The sequence below is a fragment of the Capra hircus genome, assembly GCF_001704415.2.
Source record: "Capra hircus breed San Clemente chromosome X unlocalized genomic scaffold, ASM170441v1, whole genome shotgun sequence".
NCBI classification, from domain to species: domain Eukaryota; kingdom Metazoa; phylum Chordata; class Mammalia; order Artiodactyla; family Bovidae; genus Capra; species Capra hircus.
Window position 1 is genome coordinate 18,418,031 of NW_017189516.1, and position 19,319 is coordinate 18,437,349.

At 40.1% G+C, this 19,319-nt stretch overlaps 1 protein-coding gene across 1 annotated transcript in view; it reads left to right on the forward strand.

The window, feature by feature from the left end:
- Window positions 1-19,319, forward strand: part of EDA2R (ectodysplasin A2 receptor) — a 95,884-nt gene that overhangs the window by 5,443 nt on the left and 71,122 nt on the right. The window contains exon 2 of the mRNA XM_005700813.3: window positions 9,988-10,084. Coding sequence (XP_005700870.1) covers window positions 9,998-10,084 — 87 coding nt within the window. The 5' untranslated portion in view covers window positions 9,988-9,997. The remainder of the gene's footprint in view (window positions 1-9,987; window positions 10,085-19,319) is intronic.

Sequence of the window (19,319 nt, forward strand, 5' to 3'; positions counted from 1 at the left end):
AGTTGAAATACTTCAACCACTTTGTAAATGAAAAGAGAAGCTTGATAAAAACTGTAACAACCACCTGTGGTCTCTGAATTATTTCTATTCCATGCACATATTGTGATATATTTGAATATTAAAAGACAATCTACTTTTGTCACATACCAACAAGATAACGAACGCATTTCCAATCCTGATGCTCCTTCACCTACCTGTACCAACAGCTGACACTATTGCTTATCTATTACTTCTTAAAACTTTGTCTTGTACTATCCCATCCAGGTTCTATTCTTTCTTCCCTGGATTCCCCTTCTTGGTTGCTGCTGGCTATTCTTCTTCTTCCAGCTTCAAATACGGATGTCCATTAGTGTTTCGTTCTTAACATTTTTCTTAGCTCATCAAGCCTCTGTTGTGATTTACTTAGGCCAATGTTGCTTAACCTTCCAAAAGTTTGTTTTTTTATTTAATTCATCTAAGGTTTAAGTATGTTTTAAAAGTGAAAGTGTTAGTTGCTCAGTTGTGTCCGACTCTTTCTGACCCATGGACTGTTGTCTGCCAGGCTCCTCTGTCTGTGGAATTCTCCAGGTAAGAACACTAGAGCATATAGCCATTCCCTTCCCCAGGGAATCTTCCTGACCCAGGGATCAAACCTAGGTTTCCTGCATTGCAGGCAGACTCTTTACCATCTGAGCCAACAGAGAAGCCCTATGTTTTAAAGTACCCCAGATAATTCTGATGTGCATCCATGAACTGAGCTGGTATTTTTATGCATTTGACTTATTTCTAGCCCTAACTTATGTCCTACATATGTTAATTGCCTGTTGGGCACCACCACTAACATTTTCCTTTGTTCACTCCAACTTTCCAAACTTAACTCAATACTAAGTATGTTGTTGTTTGTTTGTTTGTTTGTTTGTTTGTGTAACTAAAAAGGAACTCCCCTTTCACACTCTTTGTGGTCCCGAGGATATCCTGGCTTCCCAGGCAGAAACCTTTTAGAATCTTCTCTGACTTATGTCTTTCTCCCGATTCTCACGTCCATGTAATTGTAGGGTCCTATGGACTTTCCTTGTAAGATCCGTGTCTCCCATCATCACTTCCTTTTTGCTCCTATTGCTACCATCTTTATCCTGGCCCTTATCTACTAGGGATTGAGCAGAAAACCTATCTAGTCATTCTTTAAAGAACAGATGAATGTTCAGAAAATATTTTTGTCCCTATAAGATTACTGAGGAAATAGTAAATTTAAGTGACAGCCTGGGAGGACCTCCATTCCCTATTTTAGAGTTCAATACTGCCTTGGAAAGCATGTCATAATCATAAGTCTTAAATTACCTGTGAAACGAATCACCAGTCCGGGTTCGATGCATGATACTGGATACTTGGGGCTGGTGCAATGGGACGACCCAGAGGGATGGTACGGGGAGGAAGGAGGGAGGGGGGTTCAGGATGGGGAACTCATGTATACCTGTGGTGGATTCATGTTGATGTATGGCAAAACCAATACAATATTGTGAACTAATTAACCTTCAATTAAAATAAATAAATTTATATTTAAAAAAGAATAAAAAATAAAACCACAATGTTATATACCTGAAAAAAAATTACCTGTGAATCCTGGCTTTGTTTAATGCTAGTTAAAGAAATTTCAGTTCAGTTAAGGTTTTCAGTCATGTCCAACTCTTTGCAACCTCAAGGACTGCAACAGGCCAAGCTTCCCTGTCCATCACCAACTCCCAGAGCTTGTTAAAACTCATATCCATTGAGTCGGTGATACCACCCAACCATCTCATCCTCTGTCGTCCCCTTCTCCTCCCGCCTTCAATCTTTCCCAGCATCAGAGTCTTTTCCAATGAGTCAGTTCTTCCCATCAGGTGGCCAAAGTATTGGAGTTTCAGATTCAGCATCAGTCCTTCCAATGAATGTTCAGGACTGATTTCCTTTAGGATTAACTAGTTTGACCTCCTTTCAGTCCAAGGGACTCTCAAGAGTCTTCTCCAACACCACAGTTCAAAAGCATCTATTCTTCAGTGTTCAGCTTTCTTTATAGTCACATCCATACATGACTACTGGAAAAACCATAGCTTTGATTAGACAGAATTTGTTGGCAAAGTAATGTCTCTGCTTTTTAATATGCTGTCTAGGTTGATCATAACTTTTCTTCCAAGGAGCAAGTGTCTTTTAATTTCATGGCTGTACTCACCATCTGTAGTGATTTTGGAGCCCCCCAAAATAAAGTCTCTCACTGTTTCCAGTGTTTCTCAATCTACTTGCCATGAAGTGATGGGACCGAACGCCATGATCTTAGTTTTCTAAATGTAGAGTTCTAAACCAACTTTTTCACTCTCCTCTTTCACTTTCATCAAGAGGCTCTCTAGTTCTTCACTTTCTGCCTTAAGGGTGGTGTCATTTACATATCTGAGGTTATTGATATTTCTCCTAGCAATCTTGATTCCAGCTTGTACTTCATCCAGCCTGGCATTTTGCATCATATATTCTCCTTATAAGTTAAATAAGTTAAATAATACATATAAGTTAAATAAGCAGGGTGACAATATACAGCCTTGACATACTCCTTTCCTGATTTGGAACCAGTCTGTTGTTCCATGTCCATTTCTAACTGTTGCTTCTTGACCTGCATACAGATTTCTCAGGAGGCAGGTAAGGTGGTCTGGTATTCCCATCTCTTTAGGAATTTTCCACAATTTCTTATGATCCACACAATCAGTCTTTGGTGTAGTTAATAAAGCAGAAGTAGATTTTTTTTTTTTTTTGGAACTCTCTTGCTTTTTCAATGATTCAACAATTTGATGGATCAACAATTGCCAACGATTTGTTGGCAATTTGATCTCTGGTTCCTCTGCCTTTTCTAAATCCAGCTTGAAAATCTGGAAGTTCACAGTTCACATACCCTAGAAGCCTGGCTTGGAGAATTTTGAGCGTTACTTTGCTAGCATGTGAGATGAGTACAATTGTGTGGTAGTTTGAACATTCTTTGGCATTGCCCTTCTTTGTCTTTGAAATGAAAACTGACCTTTTCCAGTCCTATGGCCACTGCTGAGTTTTCCAAAATTGCTGGCATACTGAGTGCAGAACTTTCACAGCATCATCTTTTAGGATTTGAAATAGCTCAACTGGAATTCCATCACTTCTACTAGCTTTGTTCATAGTGATGTTTCCTAAGGCCCACATGACTTCACATTCCAGGATGTCTGGCTCTAGGTGAATGATCACACCATCTTGGTCATCTGGGTCATGAAGATCTTTTTTGTATGGTTCTTGGTGTATTTGAGGTACTTTTTTCTCTTTAAGCCTCTGTTTTAAAAATCCATTAATTGGTGATAACAATCCATGGCTTATTCTCAGAGTTATTGGAAGAAACTATTGAGCTAACTGGTATGAAACCCTTTCCAATTGTGAAACCTTTCACTAGGCCAGAAGATTGTTAACATTTTTTGTAAATATTTTACCATTCACTCATCCAGCAAATATTTATTTAGTCCCTACTGTATGCCAGGCATGTTCTAGGCGTAGGGGATGAAGTACTAAACACAATGACCATGATCTCATGGTGCTTACATTTTAGTTGGGTTAAAAATAAGCAATAAATAAATAAGATATAAAATGTGTTAGATGGTCATAAGTGCAACTGAGCAGAATGAAACAGGAGAAGGACATAGGGAATATGATGGGAAGTTGAAGTTTTAAGAGGGTGGTTAGAAAAGCCTCCCTAAGAAGATATTATAAGATCAAAGAACTGAAGAAGGTGAGGAAAGTAGCAATGTAGATATCTAGGGGAACACATGCCTGACTAAGGGAACAGTGAGTGTGAAAGGCCTTAAGGTGGGAGTATTTTCAGGTTAGTTTCAGGAAGAGCAAGGAGATTGGCATGGTTTGAGTTAAGAGAATATTAGGAAGAAGAGTAGATTATGGGATCAAAGAGGTGATGAGGAGGTAGGAAGATCACCTAAAGCCTCATTGGCCATTATGAGGACTTAAGTTTTATTGAGTAGGGAAAGCCATCAATGCATTTTGAGGTTGGAAGTGACATGGTTTAACATGTTTTAAAAGAATCATTCCACCCTCAGCCAATGTCACACTATCACTTATTCTTTCCAGAAAAAAATAAGTAGGCCTCAAGTTACTCCCTCATCAAGTTCCCTCTAAATGTGATGGAACATAAAGTCCTTTTTATGACTGCATCTAATATTCAGGCAAAATGTACAAGAGCCAAAAAGAGCCTTAAAACAATGATTTTCAGGGAATTCCTTGACTATCAGTGGTTAGGATTCTGAACTTCCACTGCTGGAGGCCTGGGTTTGATCCCTGGTTGGGGAACTCAGATCCCACAAGCTGAGTTAAGGAACCAAAACAGAAAAAACAAACAATGACTTTCAAAGTTGGCCAATTATACAGAGTGAAGTAAGCCAGAAAGAAAAACACCAATACAGTACACTAACACATATATATGGAATTTAGAAAGATGGCAATGATGACCCTGTATGCAAGACAGCAAAAAAGACACAGATGTGTATAGCGGACTTTTGGACTCAGAGGGAGAGGGAGAGGGTGGGATGATTGGGGAGAATGGTATTGAAACATGTATACTATCATGTAAGAATCGAATCACCAGTCTATGTCCAATGCAGGATACAGCATGCTTGGGGCTGGTGCATGAGGATGACCCAGAGGGATGTTGTGGGGAGGGAGGTGGGAGGGGGATTCATGTTTGGGATCGCATGTACACCCGTGGTGGATTCATGTCAATGTATGGCAAAACCAATACAGTATTGTAAAGTAAAATAAAGTAAAAAAAAAAATTTTTTTAATTTGGCTGTACATAAGAATCACCTCCTGAATTTTTAAAAATTCCAAATACATCAGAATCTCAGAAATGCAAACCAAATATATGTGTTTTTTGGAGTTCCCAAGATGCACTAGGTGAGAATCACTAGTAAAAGATTTGACCAAATTCTCATGGTATGATTGGGGACCTTGAGTCCAGCAGTGGGGAAGAATACACTTTTGACAGCAGAGCTAGACCTGGGAGCACTCGCCATTCTGAGGAATGCAGAATTCACAAATATGTGGGCAGAAAGAAGATAAGAGGTTTGATAGTTTGGAAGCAGATTATGGGCAAGAGAAAGCTGGGATAGAAGTGGCCCTGAGCCATGCCAAGAAAGAGAGGGCTGAGAGCCAGCACCAAGTGATAAAACAACATCTGGATTATAGGCCAAACATCTGGAAATAATGAAGGCATTGCATAGATTAGAAGCTTGATTTTCAAAGATTACTATTCTCAAGCCCACACTGAGCAACTACTTTGATTTTTGCCAGTCCCCTGCGTGTGGGTGACTGGGTAGGCTCACAAGGAGAGGAATGGGCAGGGCATGGACCACCTGCTGTCTTCCTCATCCTCTTTAATCTCACATCTCCTGCACAGCCCAGGCAAGGCAAATATCTTCCATGAAGTCCTGAGTTCTTAATTTAGACCTGTCATCCTGTTTTGCCCACCCGTCCTAGATAGAGAAAGCATGTTTCATCCCACAGGCATGTGCAAGTTGAGAAGAACAGCAGTCACAAGCTGTGGCCAAAGGCAGCTGCACTGGCAGTAGTTTAAGTACCTAATATCAGCAGAAACTTGGCAACATCAATTTTTCAGGGCACCATGAGCTCATGTGGGAATTACTATTAATGTCAGCCTCATTGCTTACCCTTTTCCCTGTCAACTTGCATTCTTATTTTTCTAGGTTATTTTTTTCAAATGGAACAGGATCAGGACAAAAGGATAGACAGGGTGAACAGTCACATGACAGAGACAGACAAAATAAGGAAATACTCTAGTCATCTTACCACTTGTCAGCCCCTCTGGTTAAACTCAATCAATAACCCAAACAGCACTTAATAGATAAATTTGCATTAAAAAGTCATTTGGAGGCATATATAAGAATATTCATAATAAGTTTTTAAATTTTAATTTGGGGAATAACAAGCATTGTCTAATAGAATAATATAGGGTAGTTCAAGGTATTAAAGGAAATGCTGAAGAACTAGGTTTGTTTATGCAATATAATTCTCATGTCATAAACTTCACTTGGAGAAGACTCTTTAGAGTCCCTTGGACTGCAAGAAGATCCAACCAGTCCTTTCTGAAGGAGATCAGCCCTGGGATTTCTTTGGAAGGAGTGATGCTAAAGCTGAAACTCCAGTACATTGGCCACCTCATGCAAAGAGTTGACTCACTGGAAAAGAATCTGATGCTGGGAGGGATTGTGGGCAGAAGGAGAAGGGGACGACAGAGGATGAGATGGCTGGATGGAATCACTGACTCGATGGATGTGAATCTGAGTGAACTCCGAGAGTTGGTTATGGACAGGGAGGCCTGGCGTGCTGCTATTCATGGGGTCGCAAAGAGTCGGACACGACTGAGCAACTGAACTGAACTGAACTGAAAGTGTACAGTTCACTGTATTTTTTTTAACATGTTCACCAAATCACACAACCATCACTACTATCTAGTTCCAGACAGTACCCATTAAGTAGTTATTTCACATTCTCTCCTTCCCTCAGTTCAGTTCAGTTCAGTTCAGTTCAATCACTCAGTCATGTCTGACTCTTTGCAACCCAATGAATCGCAGCACACCAGGCCTCCCTGTCCATCACCAACACCCAGAGTTCACTCAAACACAGCAACGGTAAGGAATAAATGTTTGGAGTATTACTCAGCCATTAAAAAGAATACATTTGAATCAGTTCTAATGAGGTGGATGAAACTGGAGCTTATTATACAGAGTGAAGTAAGCCAGAAAGAAAAACACCAGTACAGTATACTAACACATATATATGGAATTTAGAAAGATGGTAATGATAACCCTGTATGCGAGACAGCAAAAGAGACACAGATGTATAGAACAGTCTTTTGGATTCTGTGGGAGAGGGAGAGGGTGGGATGATTTGGGAGAATGGCATTGAAACATGTATAATATCATATAAGAAACGAATCGCCAGTCTAGGTTTGATGCAGGATACAGGATGCTTGGGGCTGGTGCACTGGGATGACCCAGAGAGATGGTATGGGGAGGGAGGTGGGAGGAGGGTACAGGATTGGGAACATGTGTACACCCATGGAGGATTCATGTTGATGTATGGTAAAACCAATACAGTATTGTTAAGTAAAATAAAGTAAAATTAAAAATAATAAAAATAATAATAATAAAAGAAGGAATAAATGTTGCTATACATGTTATGGGTAAATCTCACAGATGTTGTATTGAACAAAGAAAGCCAGATACAAAAGAGGGCTCTCATATGAATCAAATTTACATGACATTCAAGGACAGGTTAAACTAATAATGGTGATAGAAGTCAGAATAGAAATTACTTCAGAGAAGGAAATGGCATTGACTGGGAAGGGGGATGAGAGAGTCTGCTGAGGTAATGAAAAGGTTTTGTATCTTTATCTGAAAGCATTTGCAGGTGTATATTCCCTGGTGGCTCAATGGTAAAGAATCTGCCTGCGATGCAGGAGACACAGGAGCTGCGGGTTATATTCCTGGTTCATGACGATCCCCTGAAGGAGGACATGGCAACCCACTCCAGTATTATTGTCTGAAGAATACCAGAGACAGAGGGGCCTGGTGGGCTATAGTCCATGGGGTTGCAAAGAGTCAGTGACGACTGAAGTGACTTAGCACACATTCATACATATGTCAAAATTTTATAGATCCATCTATGTTGCTGACTTATACAGCAGTTTGGAGGATTCAGATGTATCTTCTGGGATACTTTGGAAGAGTGTCTAGCCGCAGTTATAGGGCACATCAGAGTAGCTCTGATTTTCTCAAAACTTAATTATTCTCTCTTACCTTCTCTTAAAATAAAAAGGCAGTACATCTACAACAGGGCACTGCTGACCACAGGGAAGAACTTGACATAGGCCTGAGTTTGTCCCTTGGTAATAATTTAACCATTACTAGACAATTTTACTCATAACCATGACTTCTTCAGAACAGATCAGTCATTGTGGCTTCCCTTTAAAAAAGGTAATTTGTTAAACTTATTGTGAAAGACAGTTTAATTTGCTTGCTTGGGATAAACAGTTTGACAAAATAGAAGGAAAAAAAGGCCTATGTTCATTCCCTGGAGCCTGATATGGGGATTTGGCCATACACCTAACTTGCCTATTCACAGGTCTCAAAGCCAAGATTAGAGGGACATGTTAAGATTCATTCCACATGACATTTATTAGATAGAAGGGGCTCTGGATACCAAATATAATAGAGTGTCTCAGACACCCAAAGGGCAGAAACAGATGCTATGGAGATTTCAGATGCCTATATTGGGAGCTTATCTTAAGGGCTCTTTGGCTCCTGCCAATGATTTTCTGTTTTTGTGGGCAAGAAGAGGATACAGGGGAGTTGCCCAGACCAGTATTCTGGCCCTGTGCCCATGACACTTAATTCTTTTGTCATGATAGCTGTGAGACCACTGATAGTTCTTGTTCCTAATGACACGATGTGGGGTAGGGAGGGGAGTGTGCCTACTGAGGCTAACACTATGGGTCAGTAATAAAAACAACAGACGGGAGCATCTTAAGCTTATGTAAAAAATGGGTTTTGTAGCCTACTTTCTTCTGAATGAAGAAATGGGAAAGAATGGCCCAGTTGATCGTGGGAAAAGGTACATTCAAGCAAGAATGCCAGACAGGAAAACTTACTCCATTGCTACTGGGGACTTTTGAAGGGAGGAATGATGGTATCTAGCACAAAGTATACATACACACTCTCCTCTCTTCTGACTGGAAGTACACATTTAGAATTTTATATACTTTGAGAAACCACCTGAAGTTCACCGTGGTATGAGGTTAAGGAGTGAACAAAAGAACCTCACCCCACCTTTCTCTTTGAACAATGCAAGCCCCATGTATCAGTTACTTACATTAAAATTCATCTTTGTAGAAAATTACCTCTCTATATACTCAACTCTATCTTATTTTGTATAACTTCCCAAATCCTTCAGAATGCTTTGATGGACCTTAGTTCATTTAATCATTCCAAGGACTATATAAGGTAGGTAAGGAATGTACCAACCCCTTTCTTCAGATTAAGTAGCTGAAGCCAGAAAAAGTAAAGGGACTCATACAGAATCATAGATTGAAAGAAGATCCAAGTAAGTTGGCCAACCATCCCAGTTTACCTGAGACTGTCCTAGTTTCAACCCTGGAAGTCCCATATCCTGAGGAAACTTATTAGTCCTAAACAAACCTGTATCAGGATAGAACCGATATCTCCCAACTCTTCGACCAATGCTAATGCCAGTGCCTTATACCATTTGTATTCTGAGAACTGTTATCTCAGTAGTGTTCCCTTTTCTCTGCACTTTAATGTACCAGGACATTTCTTCATGCTGGATCATTCTCCCCTCCCATGCTTCCAAGGACAGAAGCAATAACAGCTAGTTGTCTTCAAGGGTACTTGAGACAGTTTTGGCAAAAGAGAACCATCCTTTAGCTTTCTCATCCACAAAGGGATAATATTGCTTACAACATGGGTGTTGTGTGGATCAAATATAAGGAGTATGAAAGTGCTTTCAAAACTATTAATAGCTGGTAACATATGAGAGATTGTGGCTATACTCGTTCCTAGGCAGATACCAGCTCCTTGTCTTATCATTTTCTTTCCAGTTCAGCAAGTGTTACAGCCACTAACTGTATGAACATTGGTGAATTCCTTGGCCTTTATGCCACATTTTTCACACATTCAAAATTAGGCTAATAATAATTCATGATATGGTTGTTTTAAAGCTTGAATTATTACATTTAAACCATTTTTACAAATTCTTGGCACATGGTTAGTGCTATATAAGTATTAGCTGTTTTGAGTTGGCTTCCTCAAACCTTCTAACCCAGGTCCAGAGACAAGAAGTCCATAAACAAATTGAGATGGAAGCCACTACTTGATTTGAGATCCTTTCCATTTGTTCCATAATTGTATTCTGTGCCCGCAGCCTTCCCACCATGGATTGCCAAGAAAATGAGTACTGGGACCAATGGGGACGGTGTGTCACTTGCCAACTGTGTGGACCTGGACAAGAGCTCTCCAAGGTAAGTACCCCTGGTCAGGATACTTATTTCTGTTACATCCTAGAAAAGCAGACTGGCAACCAAGAAAGTCCAAGATTAGGAGAGTCGACCCTATCTGTGCCTAATAGGTTTAGCATATAAAGCATATGAAATCCAAAGATTATGACAATAGCAGTCACAGTTCCATTAAGAATTCAACCTGGCAGCATCAGAGGCAGGGGAGGATTCCATGAGATAATGGAGTATCTCAAGAGATATATAATGCAAAAGCTTAAGAAGGCTGTTAAGTATTATGGACATATGTCAACTAAAGCAAGATCCACTCATTTGGGGTTCAGGGGCCAGCTATCAAGTCTTGGGAATGGAAAAGAGAGAAGAACTGAGTAGGCTGAAATGTGGCCTCTGTATAGAGAGACTGGGCCACTGAGGAAACTGAAAGATGGGGGAACTAGGAAGGGTCTAGAATCCCAGTTGGTAACAAAACAACCCACAAGGCAGGAATTATATATTCAATCCTGATTTGTAGAGCTGCTTAATTGTTTCTGCTTCAGGTCCCTGTTAGTCCCAGAAACTGAGGTTGGTATTAAATTGAGACTGAAGTTTGGGACACAAAGTTTGGGAGCAGACAGCCAGCAATTTTTTTTCACGGTCACATATTTTCTGCAGTTGTCTGTTAATTTAGCAATCACTGGTTTTGTTCATTGTTATTCAGTTGCTAGGTCATGTCCTACTCTTTGCGACCCCATGGACTACAGCACACCAGGCTTCCATATCCCTATCCTTCACTATCTCCTGAGTTTGCTCAAACTCATACCCATTGAGCCAATGATGCCATCCAAACATCTCATCCTCTGTCACCCCATTCTTCTCCTACCCTCAATCTTTCCCAGCATCAAGGTCTTTTACAATGAGTGGACTCTTCACATCAGGTGGCCAAATTATTGGAGCTTCAGCATCAGTCCTTCCAGTGAATAGTCAGGGTTGATTTCCTTTAAGGTTGACTGGTTTGATCTCCTTGCTGTCCAAGGGACTCTCATGAGTCTTTGCCAACACCACAGTGCAGAAGCATCAAGTCTTCAGTGCTCAGGCTTCTTTATGGTCCAATGCTCACATCCATACATGACTACTGGGAAAAAAAAAACATAGATTTGACTATATGAACCTAATCAGCAAAGTGGCGTCTCTGCTTTATAATATGCTGGCTAGGTTTGTCATAGCTTTTCTTCCAAGGAGTAAACGTCTTTTAATTTCTGCAGTCACTGTCCCCAGTGATTTTGGAACCCAAGAATATAAAGTATGTCACTGTTTTCATTGTTTCTACATCTATTTGACATGAAGTAATGGGACTGGAGTGAAGAAGAACTAAACAGCCTCTTGATGAAAGTGAAAGAGGAGAGTGAAAAAGTTGGCTTAAAGCTCAACATTCAGAAAATGAAGATTATGACATATGGTTCCATCACTTCATGGGAAATGTATGGAGAAACAGTGGAAACAGTATCAGACTTTATTTTTCTGGGCTCCAAAATCACTGCAGATGGTGATTGCAGCCATGAAGTTAAAAGACGCTTACTCCTTGGAAGAAAAGTTATGACCAACCTAGATAGCATATTCAAAAGCAGAGACATTACTTTGCCGACTAAGGTCCGTCTAGTCAAGGCTATGGTTTTTCCAGTAGTCATGTATGGATGTGAGAGTTGGACTGTGAAGAAAGCTGAGCACCGAAGAATTGATGCTTTTGAACTGTGATGTTGGAGAAGACTCTTGAGAGTCCCTTGGACTGCAAGGAGACCCAACCAGTCCATTCTAAAGGAGATCAGTCCTGGGTGTTCTCTGGAAGGCCTGATGCTAAAGCTGAAACTCCAGCACTTTGGCCATCTCATGCGAAGAGTTGACTCATTGGAAAAGACTTTGATGCTGGGAGGGATTGGGGGCAGGAGGAAAAGGGGATGGCGGATGATGGGATGGCTGGATGGCACCACCAACTCGATGGATGTGAGTCTGAGTGAACTCCGTGAGTTGGTGATGGACAGGGAGGCCTGGCGTGCTGTGATTCATGGGGTCGCAAAGAGTCGGACACTACTGAGCGACTGAACTGAACTGAACTGAGTGGGACTGGATGGTATGATCTTAGTTTTTTGAATGCTGAGTTTTAAGCCAGCGTTTTCACCGTCCTCTTTCATTTTCATCAAGAGGCTACTTAGTTCCTCTCTGCTTTCTGCCATTAGGGTTGTGTCATCTGCATATCTGAGGGTATTGGTATTTCTCTTGGTAATTTTGATTCCAGCTTGAGCTTCATCCAGCCCAACATTTCACATGATGCACTCTGTATATCTGTACACATGATGTACTTTGGGCACCTAATGGGAAGGACTAACTCATTGGCAAAGACTGTGGTGCTAGGAAAGATTGAAGGCAGGAGGAGAAGGGGACAACAGAGGATGAGATGGTTGGATGGCATCACTAACTCAGTGGACATGAGTTTGAGCAAGCTCTGGAAGTTGATGATGGACAGGGAACCCTGGCATGCTGCAGTCCATGAGGTTGCAAAGAGTTCGACATGACTAAGTGACTGAACTGAACTGACCGTATATAAGTTAAATAAGCTGGGTGACAATATACAGCCTTGACATAGTCCTTTCCCTATTTGGAACGAGTTCATTGTTCCATGTCCGGTTCTAGCTGTTGCTTTTTGGTCTGCATACAGGTTTTTCAGGAGGCAAGTAAGGTGGTGTGGTACTCTCATCTCTTTAAGAATTTTCCACAGTTTGTTGTGATCCACACAGTCAAAGGCTTTAGTATAGTCAATGAAGCAGAAGTAGATGTTTTTCTAGATTTCCTTGCTCTTTCCATGATCCAACAGAGGTTGGCAATTTGGTCTCTGGTTCCTCTGCCTTTTCTAAATCCATCTTGTACATTTGGGAGTTACCAGTTGTATTGTTGGGGCCTAGCTTGAATTATTTTGAGCATCACCATGCTAGCATGTGAAACGAGTGCAATTGTGTGGTAGTTTGAACATTCTTTCACATTGCCCTTCTTTATGGTTGGAATGAAAACTGACCTTTTCCAGTCCAGTGGATAGTGCTGGGTTTTCCCAAGTTGCTGGCATATTAAGTGAAGCACTTTAATGGCATCATCTTTCAGGATTTGAAATAGCTCCACTGGAATTCCATCACCTCCACTAGATTTGTTTCTACTAATGCTTCCTAAGGCCTACTTGACTTCACAATCTAGGATCTCTGGCTGTAGGTGAGTGGTCACACCATCCAAGTCATTAAGACCTTTTTTGTATAGTTCTTCTGTGTTTTCTTGCCAACTCTTCTTAATCTCTTCTGCTGCTCTGAGGTCCATACCATTTCTGTCCTTTATTGTGTCCATCTTTGGAGAAGGGAATGGCAACCCACTCCAGCATTCTTGCCTGAAGAATCTCATGGACAGAAGAATCTGGTAGGCTACAGTCCATGGAGTCGCAAAGAGCCAGACATGACTGAGTGACTAACACTTGCATTAAATATTCCCTTGGTATCTCTAATTTTCTTGAAGAGATCTCTACTCTTTCCAATTTTATTGTTTTCTCTATTTCTTTGCATTGTTCACTTAAAAAGTCTTTTTTATCTCTCCTTGCCATTTTCTGAAACTCTGCATTCAGTTGGGTATATTTTTCTCTTTATTCTTTGCTTTGTGCTTCTCTTCCTTTCTCAGTGATTGTAAGGCCTCCTCAGACAACCATTTTGCCTGTTTGCATTTTTTTTGGGGGGGGGGATAGTTTAAATACCTATAAACTGGCAGGCATGGTTTTAGGCACTGTGGATGTGGCAAAACAAATTTTTTTTGCCTTCACCAACCTTACCTTTTTTTTTTCTAAATTTATTTATTTTTTATTGAAGGATAATTGCTTTACAGAATTTTGCTGTTTTCTGTCAAACCTCCACATGAATCAGTCATAGGTCAATTAGTGAAACAGTGAACAAGATACATACATAGATATGGAAGTATGATAAGAATTAAATTACAGTGATCTTATACAGAGTGACTCCTATGTTTAGCTCCTATCATGTAGTACAGGAATGCCTTTTTAAGGAGGTGCCTTCTGGGAAGAGGATAGAAGTAGTGCAGAGTTCCAAGATGAGAGTGAACTAGGAATGTTCAAAGAAGAGGAAGAATGTAAGTACAGCTGATGATTGTTGGGTGAGAGACAGAGTAGTACATAATGAGGTCTTAGAGAGAGATATTGGCCAAATCATGGGGACTCTTCAAGTTTATGATGAGAAACTTTTTTTTAAGTGCACCAGGAATCCTTCGGAGAGCTTTAGGTTTGAGCTTCCCTGGTAGCTCAGAAGGTATATAATCTGCCTGCAATGCAGGAGGCCTCGGTTTGATCCTTGGATCAGGAAGATCCTATGGAAAAGGGAAAGGCAACCCACTTTAGTAATCTTGCCTGAAGAATTTCGTGGACAAAAAGCCTGGCAGACTACAGTCCAAGAGTCACAAAGAGTCGGACACAACTGAGGAACTATCACTTCACTTCACAGGTTGGAGAGTGGCATGATCCCCTGACTGAAACAAAATGTAGTAGTTATTTAGCCTGCCTCTTTTCTACCTATTTTGCAAATAGAGACTAAGGCCCAGGGATATCAAGAAACAAGCACTAATTCTAATTTTAACTCCTCTACACATAACATTCTATACCACAGTGGGGTACCCACATGGTTTATAAGGGATCCCAAGACCAAGGAATGATCACCAAGAGTTCAGTCATGCTGAACATTAGGATGGACCCAATGGAATAAGCTACTTGGTTTGACAAAATCTATTTTAAATATCACATTGATCTTCATGATCAAAAGTCTCAGCACTTTTATAAGAACAAGGTATTAGATGTATTCCTGTCATGTACATGGCCATTACCTTTAAAGTCACCCATATTTACAAACCTCAACTTCTTCAAGGGGGAAAAAACAGGTCTTTCTGTCAAACTGTTATTTGTTACCAAACTCTCGAAAAGTAGCCCATGATGAAATGTATATTTGTCTAAGCATCTCTTTGGTTGTAATTTGTTTTAGCACTACTATAAAGCTCAGAAAAAAAAAATGAATTAACGGCAATACTGTGTTCTTCCAACAACTTTACATATAAATAGTTTGTGCTTGTATAGCAGCCTGTGCTTTGTAAAGAGCTTTCATGTGCATTATCTCATTTGGCTGTCATTCCCACCAAGAAGGTATTATAAACCCCATTTTAGATGATGAAACTAAGACTCAAAGAGGATATGTGTCTTGCTTAAAGTCACAATGGTTCAGTAAAAATAAACATGAGGCAGATGCACATGGATTTGAGTCCCAGCTTTGCTGTGGGCAAATTAATCTTTTATTCAGTTAGGATGTACTAAGTTAAAAATAACATAAAACTTAACACTGACTTGAACCATAAACACGTTTACTTATGTAATGAAATCTGAAAGCAAGAAAACTTGGTGTTGGTTGGGTAGAATGTTGTCAACATCCTACGCACCTTGCTAATTTTTCCTCATTCTTGTGGCCCTTTGGTTACCATAACTGAAAGCATTACATCTTTACATCATAGTCAAAGTTAGGAAGAAGGGGCAGGGGAAAAAGCAGCTTAATATTGTAAGGGGAGAAGGTGGCACTAGTGGTAAAGAACGTTCTTGCCTAATGCAGGAGACAGAAGAGACACAGGTTTGATCCCTGGGTTGAGAAGATCCCCTGGAGAAGAGCATCGCAACCCACTCCAGTATTCTTGCCTGGAGAACACCATGGACAGAGAGGAGCCTGGTGAGCTATAGCCCATAGGATCACAAAAAGTTGGACACGACTGAAGAGACTTAGCACACACACACATTTTCCAAGAAGCTCCCCAACAGATTTCCTTTTGAATCTTTTGTATCATATTAACCAGAGTTGGGCATTATAAGTATCTCAAAATTGCATCTGATGCTAGGACATGAGTACTTGGCAAACAAAAATGAGATTGCCACAACAGAATAAGACCAATTAAGAATCAGTTCTTGAGACTGGTCACTTTACCACCCAGAATGAAATAAACGTTATGTTAATAAGGAAGAAAATGAGCAATGAATTTTGGATAAGAAGCTAACAGCAGTTTTTAAGTTCACTCATATGAACTGTAAAGTGTTAGTCACTCAGTCGTGTCCAACTCTTTGTGACCCCATGGTCTGTAACCCACCAAGCTCCTCTGTCCATGGACTTCTCCATGTAAGAATACTAGAGTTGGTTGCCATTTCCTTCTTCAGGATGAACTGTAAACATCATTGTAAATAAATCTTTAGAGAAGAGCAACACTCTTCCAGCAGGACATTTTTAGAAGTAAAATGATCAAGCTAAATAATGCATTCAGTTTTAAGATTCTTGTAATATATTAGCAGATAACACTTTTTTTTCTTTATTTTAATAATTTCCACTATAATTACAATTATTTTCAATAGTGAATGGAGTTCTTATATCCCAGAAACCTAACCAAGCATAAATAATGTATGTGGCTATCATCTATTTTATGTCTTCCTTTGTCACATTAAATTACTAACATGAGAGGACTTTGTTTGTTTGTTTTTCCTTTTTTTAATTGATGGGCGAAAATATCACCTTTTGGTGTTTGTTTATTTGCAGTGTTGTAAACTGTTTCTGAATTTTTGTTTTCTTATTCTACTCACTGTTTATCATTCATTCTTCATTCAAGTAGGGCACCTGAGTAGAAATACATATAGCAGAATATGGAGTATTTTAAAAATCTTTTATATAATGTATAATATTTTTAAAAATCAAAATTGGTTTTAATTTTATTTCATTTTGTCATTATCTCTTGACTATTTAATGAATATATCATTGATATATTAATTTGATAACCTATATTAATAAATTCCAAAATTAAAATATCTTCCATCCCCAGGATAAGGCATTTTTTATTGTGATTTTGGGTTAAATGCCCTCTTATGTTTTATAAGTTAATATTTTATTTATAATAAATAAGTATTGGAAAATCCCATGAACGGAGGAGCCTGGTAGGCTGCAGTTCATGGAGTCGCTAAGAGTTGGACACGACTGAGCGACTTCTTTCAGTTTTCACTTTCACGCATTGGAGAAGGAAATGACAACCCACTCTAGTGTTCTTGCCTGGAGAATCCCAGGGATGGCGGAGCCTGGTGAGCTGCCATCTCTGGGGTTGCACAGAGTCGGACACGACTGAAGTGACTTAGCAGCAGCAGCAGCAGCACTCTTATTTATAAATAAGTATAATAAATAAGTTGGAGAAGGCAATGGCAACCCACTCTAGTACTCTTGCCTGGAAAATCCCATGGATGGAGGAGCCTGGTAGGCTGCAGTCCATGGGGTCGTGAAGAGTCGGACACGATTAAGCGACTTCACTTTCACTTTTCACTTTCATGTATTGGAGAAGGAAATGGCAACCCACTCCAGTGTTCTTGCCTGGAGAATCCCAGGGACGGGGGAGCCTGGTGGGCTGCTGTCTTTGGGTCGCACAGAGTTGGACATGACTGAAGCGACTTAGCAGTAGCAGCATAATAAATAAGTACACTATCAGCATCAAAATTGATATCAGAACTATGCTGAAAATGAAGTAAAAGTGTTACTTGCTCAGTCGTGTATGACTCTTTGCTACCCCATGGATGGTAGCCTGCCAGGCCCCACTATCCATGGAATTCTCCAGGTAAGAATACTGGAGTGGTTAGCTAGTCTCTTCTCCAGGGGATCTTCCCAACCCAGGGATCGAACCCAGGACTTCTGCATTGCAGGCAGATTCTTTATAGTCTGAGGCACCAGGGAAGCCCTTGTGCCTCAAAATTTATATCAGAACTGTGCTAGCTTAGTAAAATTAATTAAGAAGATCAATATTTTTCTTGTTATAAAACTAGTTAGCAGGAAAAGAATTTGGGAGGACATGATCATTTGAACATGTTTTCTTTGTTTCCCCATTAGAAAACAAAATTTTCAATATAAATTTTTCATGATACTTTCTTCCCTTTTAATTTCTTAATAAATGAAACTTCTATTTAAGAAATTCTTTTTAAAATTAATTAATTTATTTTAATTGTAGGATAATTAATTTACAATGTTGTAATGGCCTCTGTCATACATCAGCATGAATTGGTCATAGGCATATGTGTATCATTGCCCTCCTAAACCCCCCTTCCAACTGCTTCCTTACCCACCCGCCTTCAGGTTGTTACAGAGCACCAGCTTTGCATCCCCTGCATCATAGATGAAACTCCCCCTGGCTATCTATTTCACATTTGGTAAAGTGTCAGACTTTATTTTGGGGGGCTCCAAAATCACTGCAGATGGTGATTGCAGCCATGAAATTAAAAGACACTTACTCCTTGGAAGAAAAGTTATGACCAACCTAGATAGCACATTCAAAAGCAGAGACATTACTTTGCCGACTAAGGTCCGTCTAGTCAAGGCTATGATTTTTCCAGTAGTCATGTATGGGTGTGAGAGTTGGACTGTGAAGAAGGCTGAGCGCCGAAGAATTGATGCTTTTGAACTGTGGTGTTGGAGAAGACTCTTGAGAGTCCCTTGGACTGCAAGGAGATCCAACCAGACCATTCTGAAGGAGATCAACCCTAGGACTTCTTTGGAAGGACTGATGCTAAAGTTGAAACTCCAGTACTTTAGCCACCTCATGCGAAGAGTTGACTCATTGGAAAAGACTCTGATGCTGGGAGGGATTGGGGGCAGGAGAAGAAGGGGACGACAGAGGATGAGATGGCTGGATGGCATCATTGACTTCACGGACGTGAATCTGAGTGAACTCCTGGAGTTGGTGATGGACAGGGAGGCCTGGCATGCTGTGATTCATGGGGTTGCAAAGAGTCGGACACGACTGAGCGATTGAACTGAACTGAACTGAATGTTTATATTTGAGTGCTATTTTCTCAAATCATCCCACCTCGCCTCCCATTGTGTCCAAAAGTCTCATCTTTATGTTTATGTCTCCTTTGTTGCACTGCACATAGGATTGTCAGTACCATCTTTCAAGATTTCATATATGTGCATTAATATATGATATTTGTCTTTCTCTTTCTGCCTTACTTCACTCTGTATAATAGTCTTTATGTTCATCCACCTCATTAGAACTGACTCAAATGTGTTCTTTTTTATAGTTGAGTAATTCTTTGGAAGGAATGATGCTAAAGCTGAAACTCCAGTACTTTGGCCACCTCATGCAAAGAGTTGACTCATTGGAAAAGACTGTGATGCTGGGA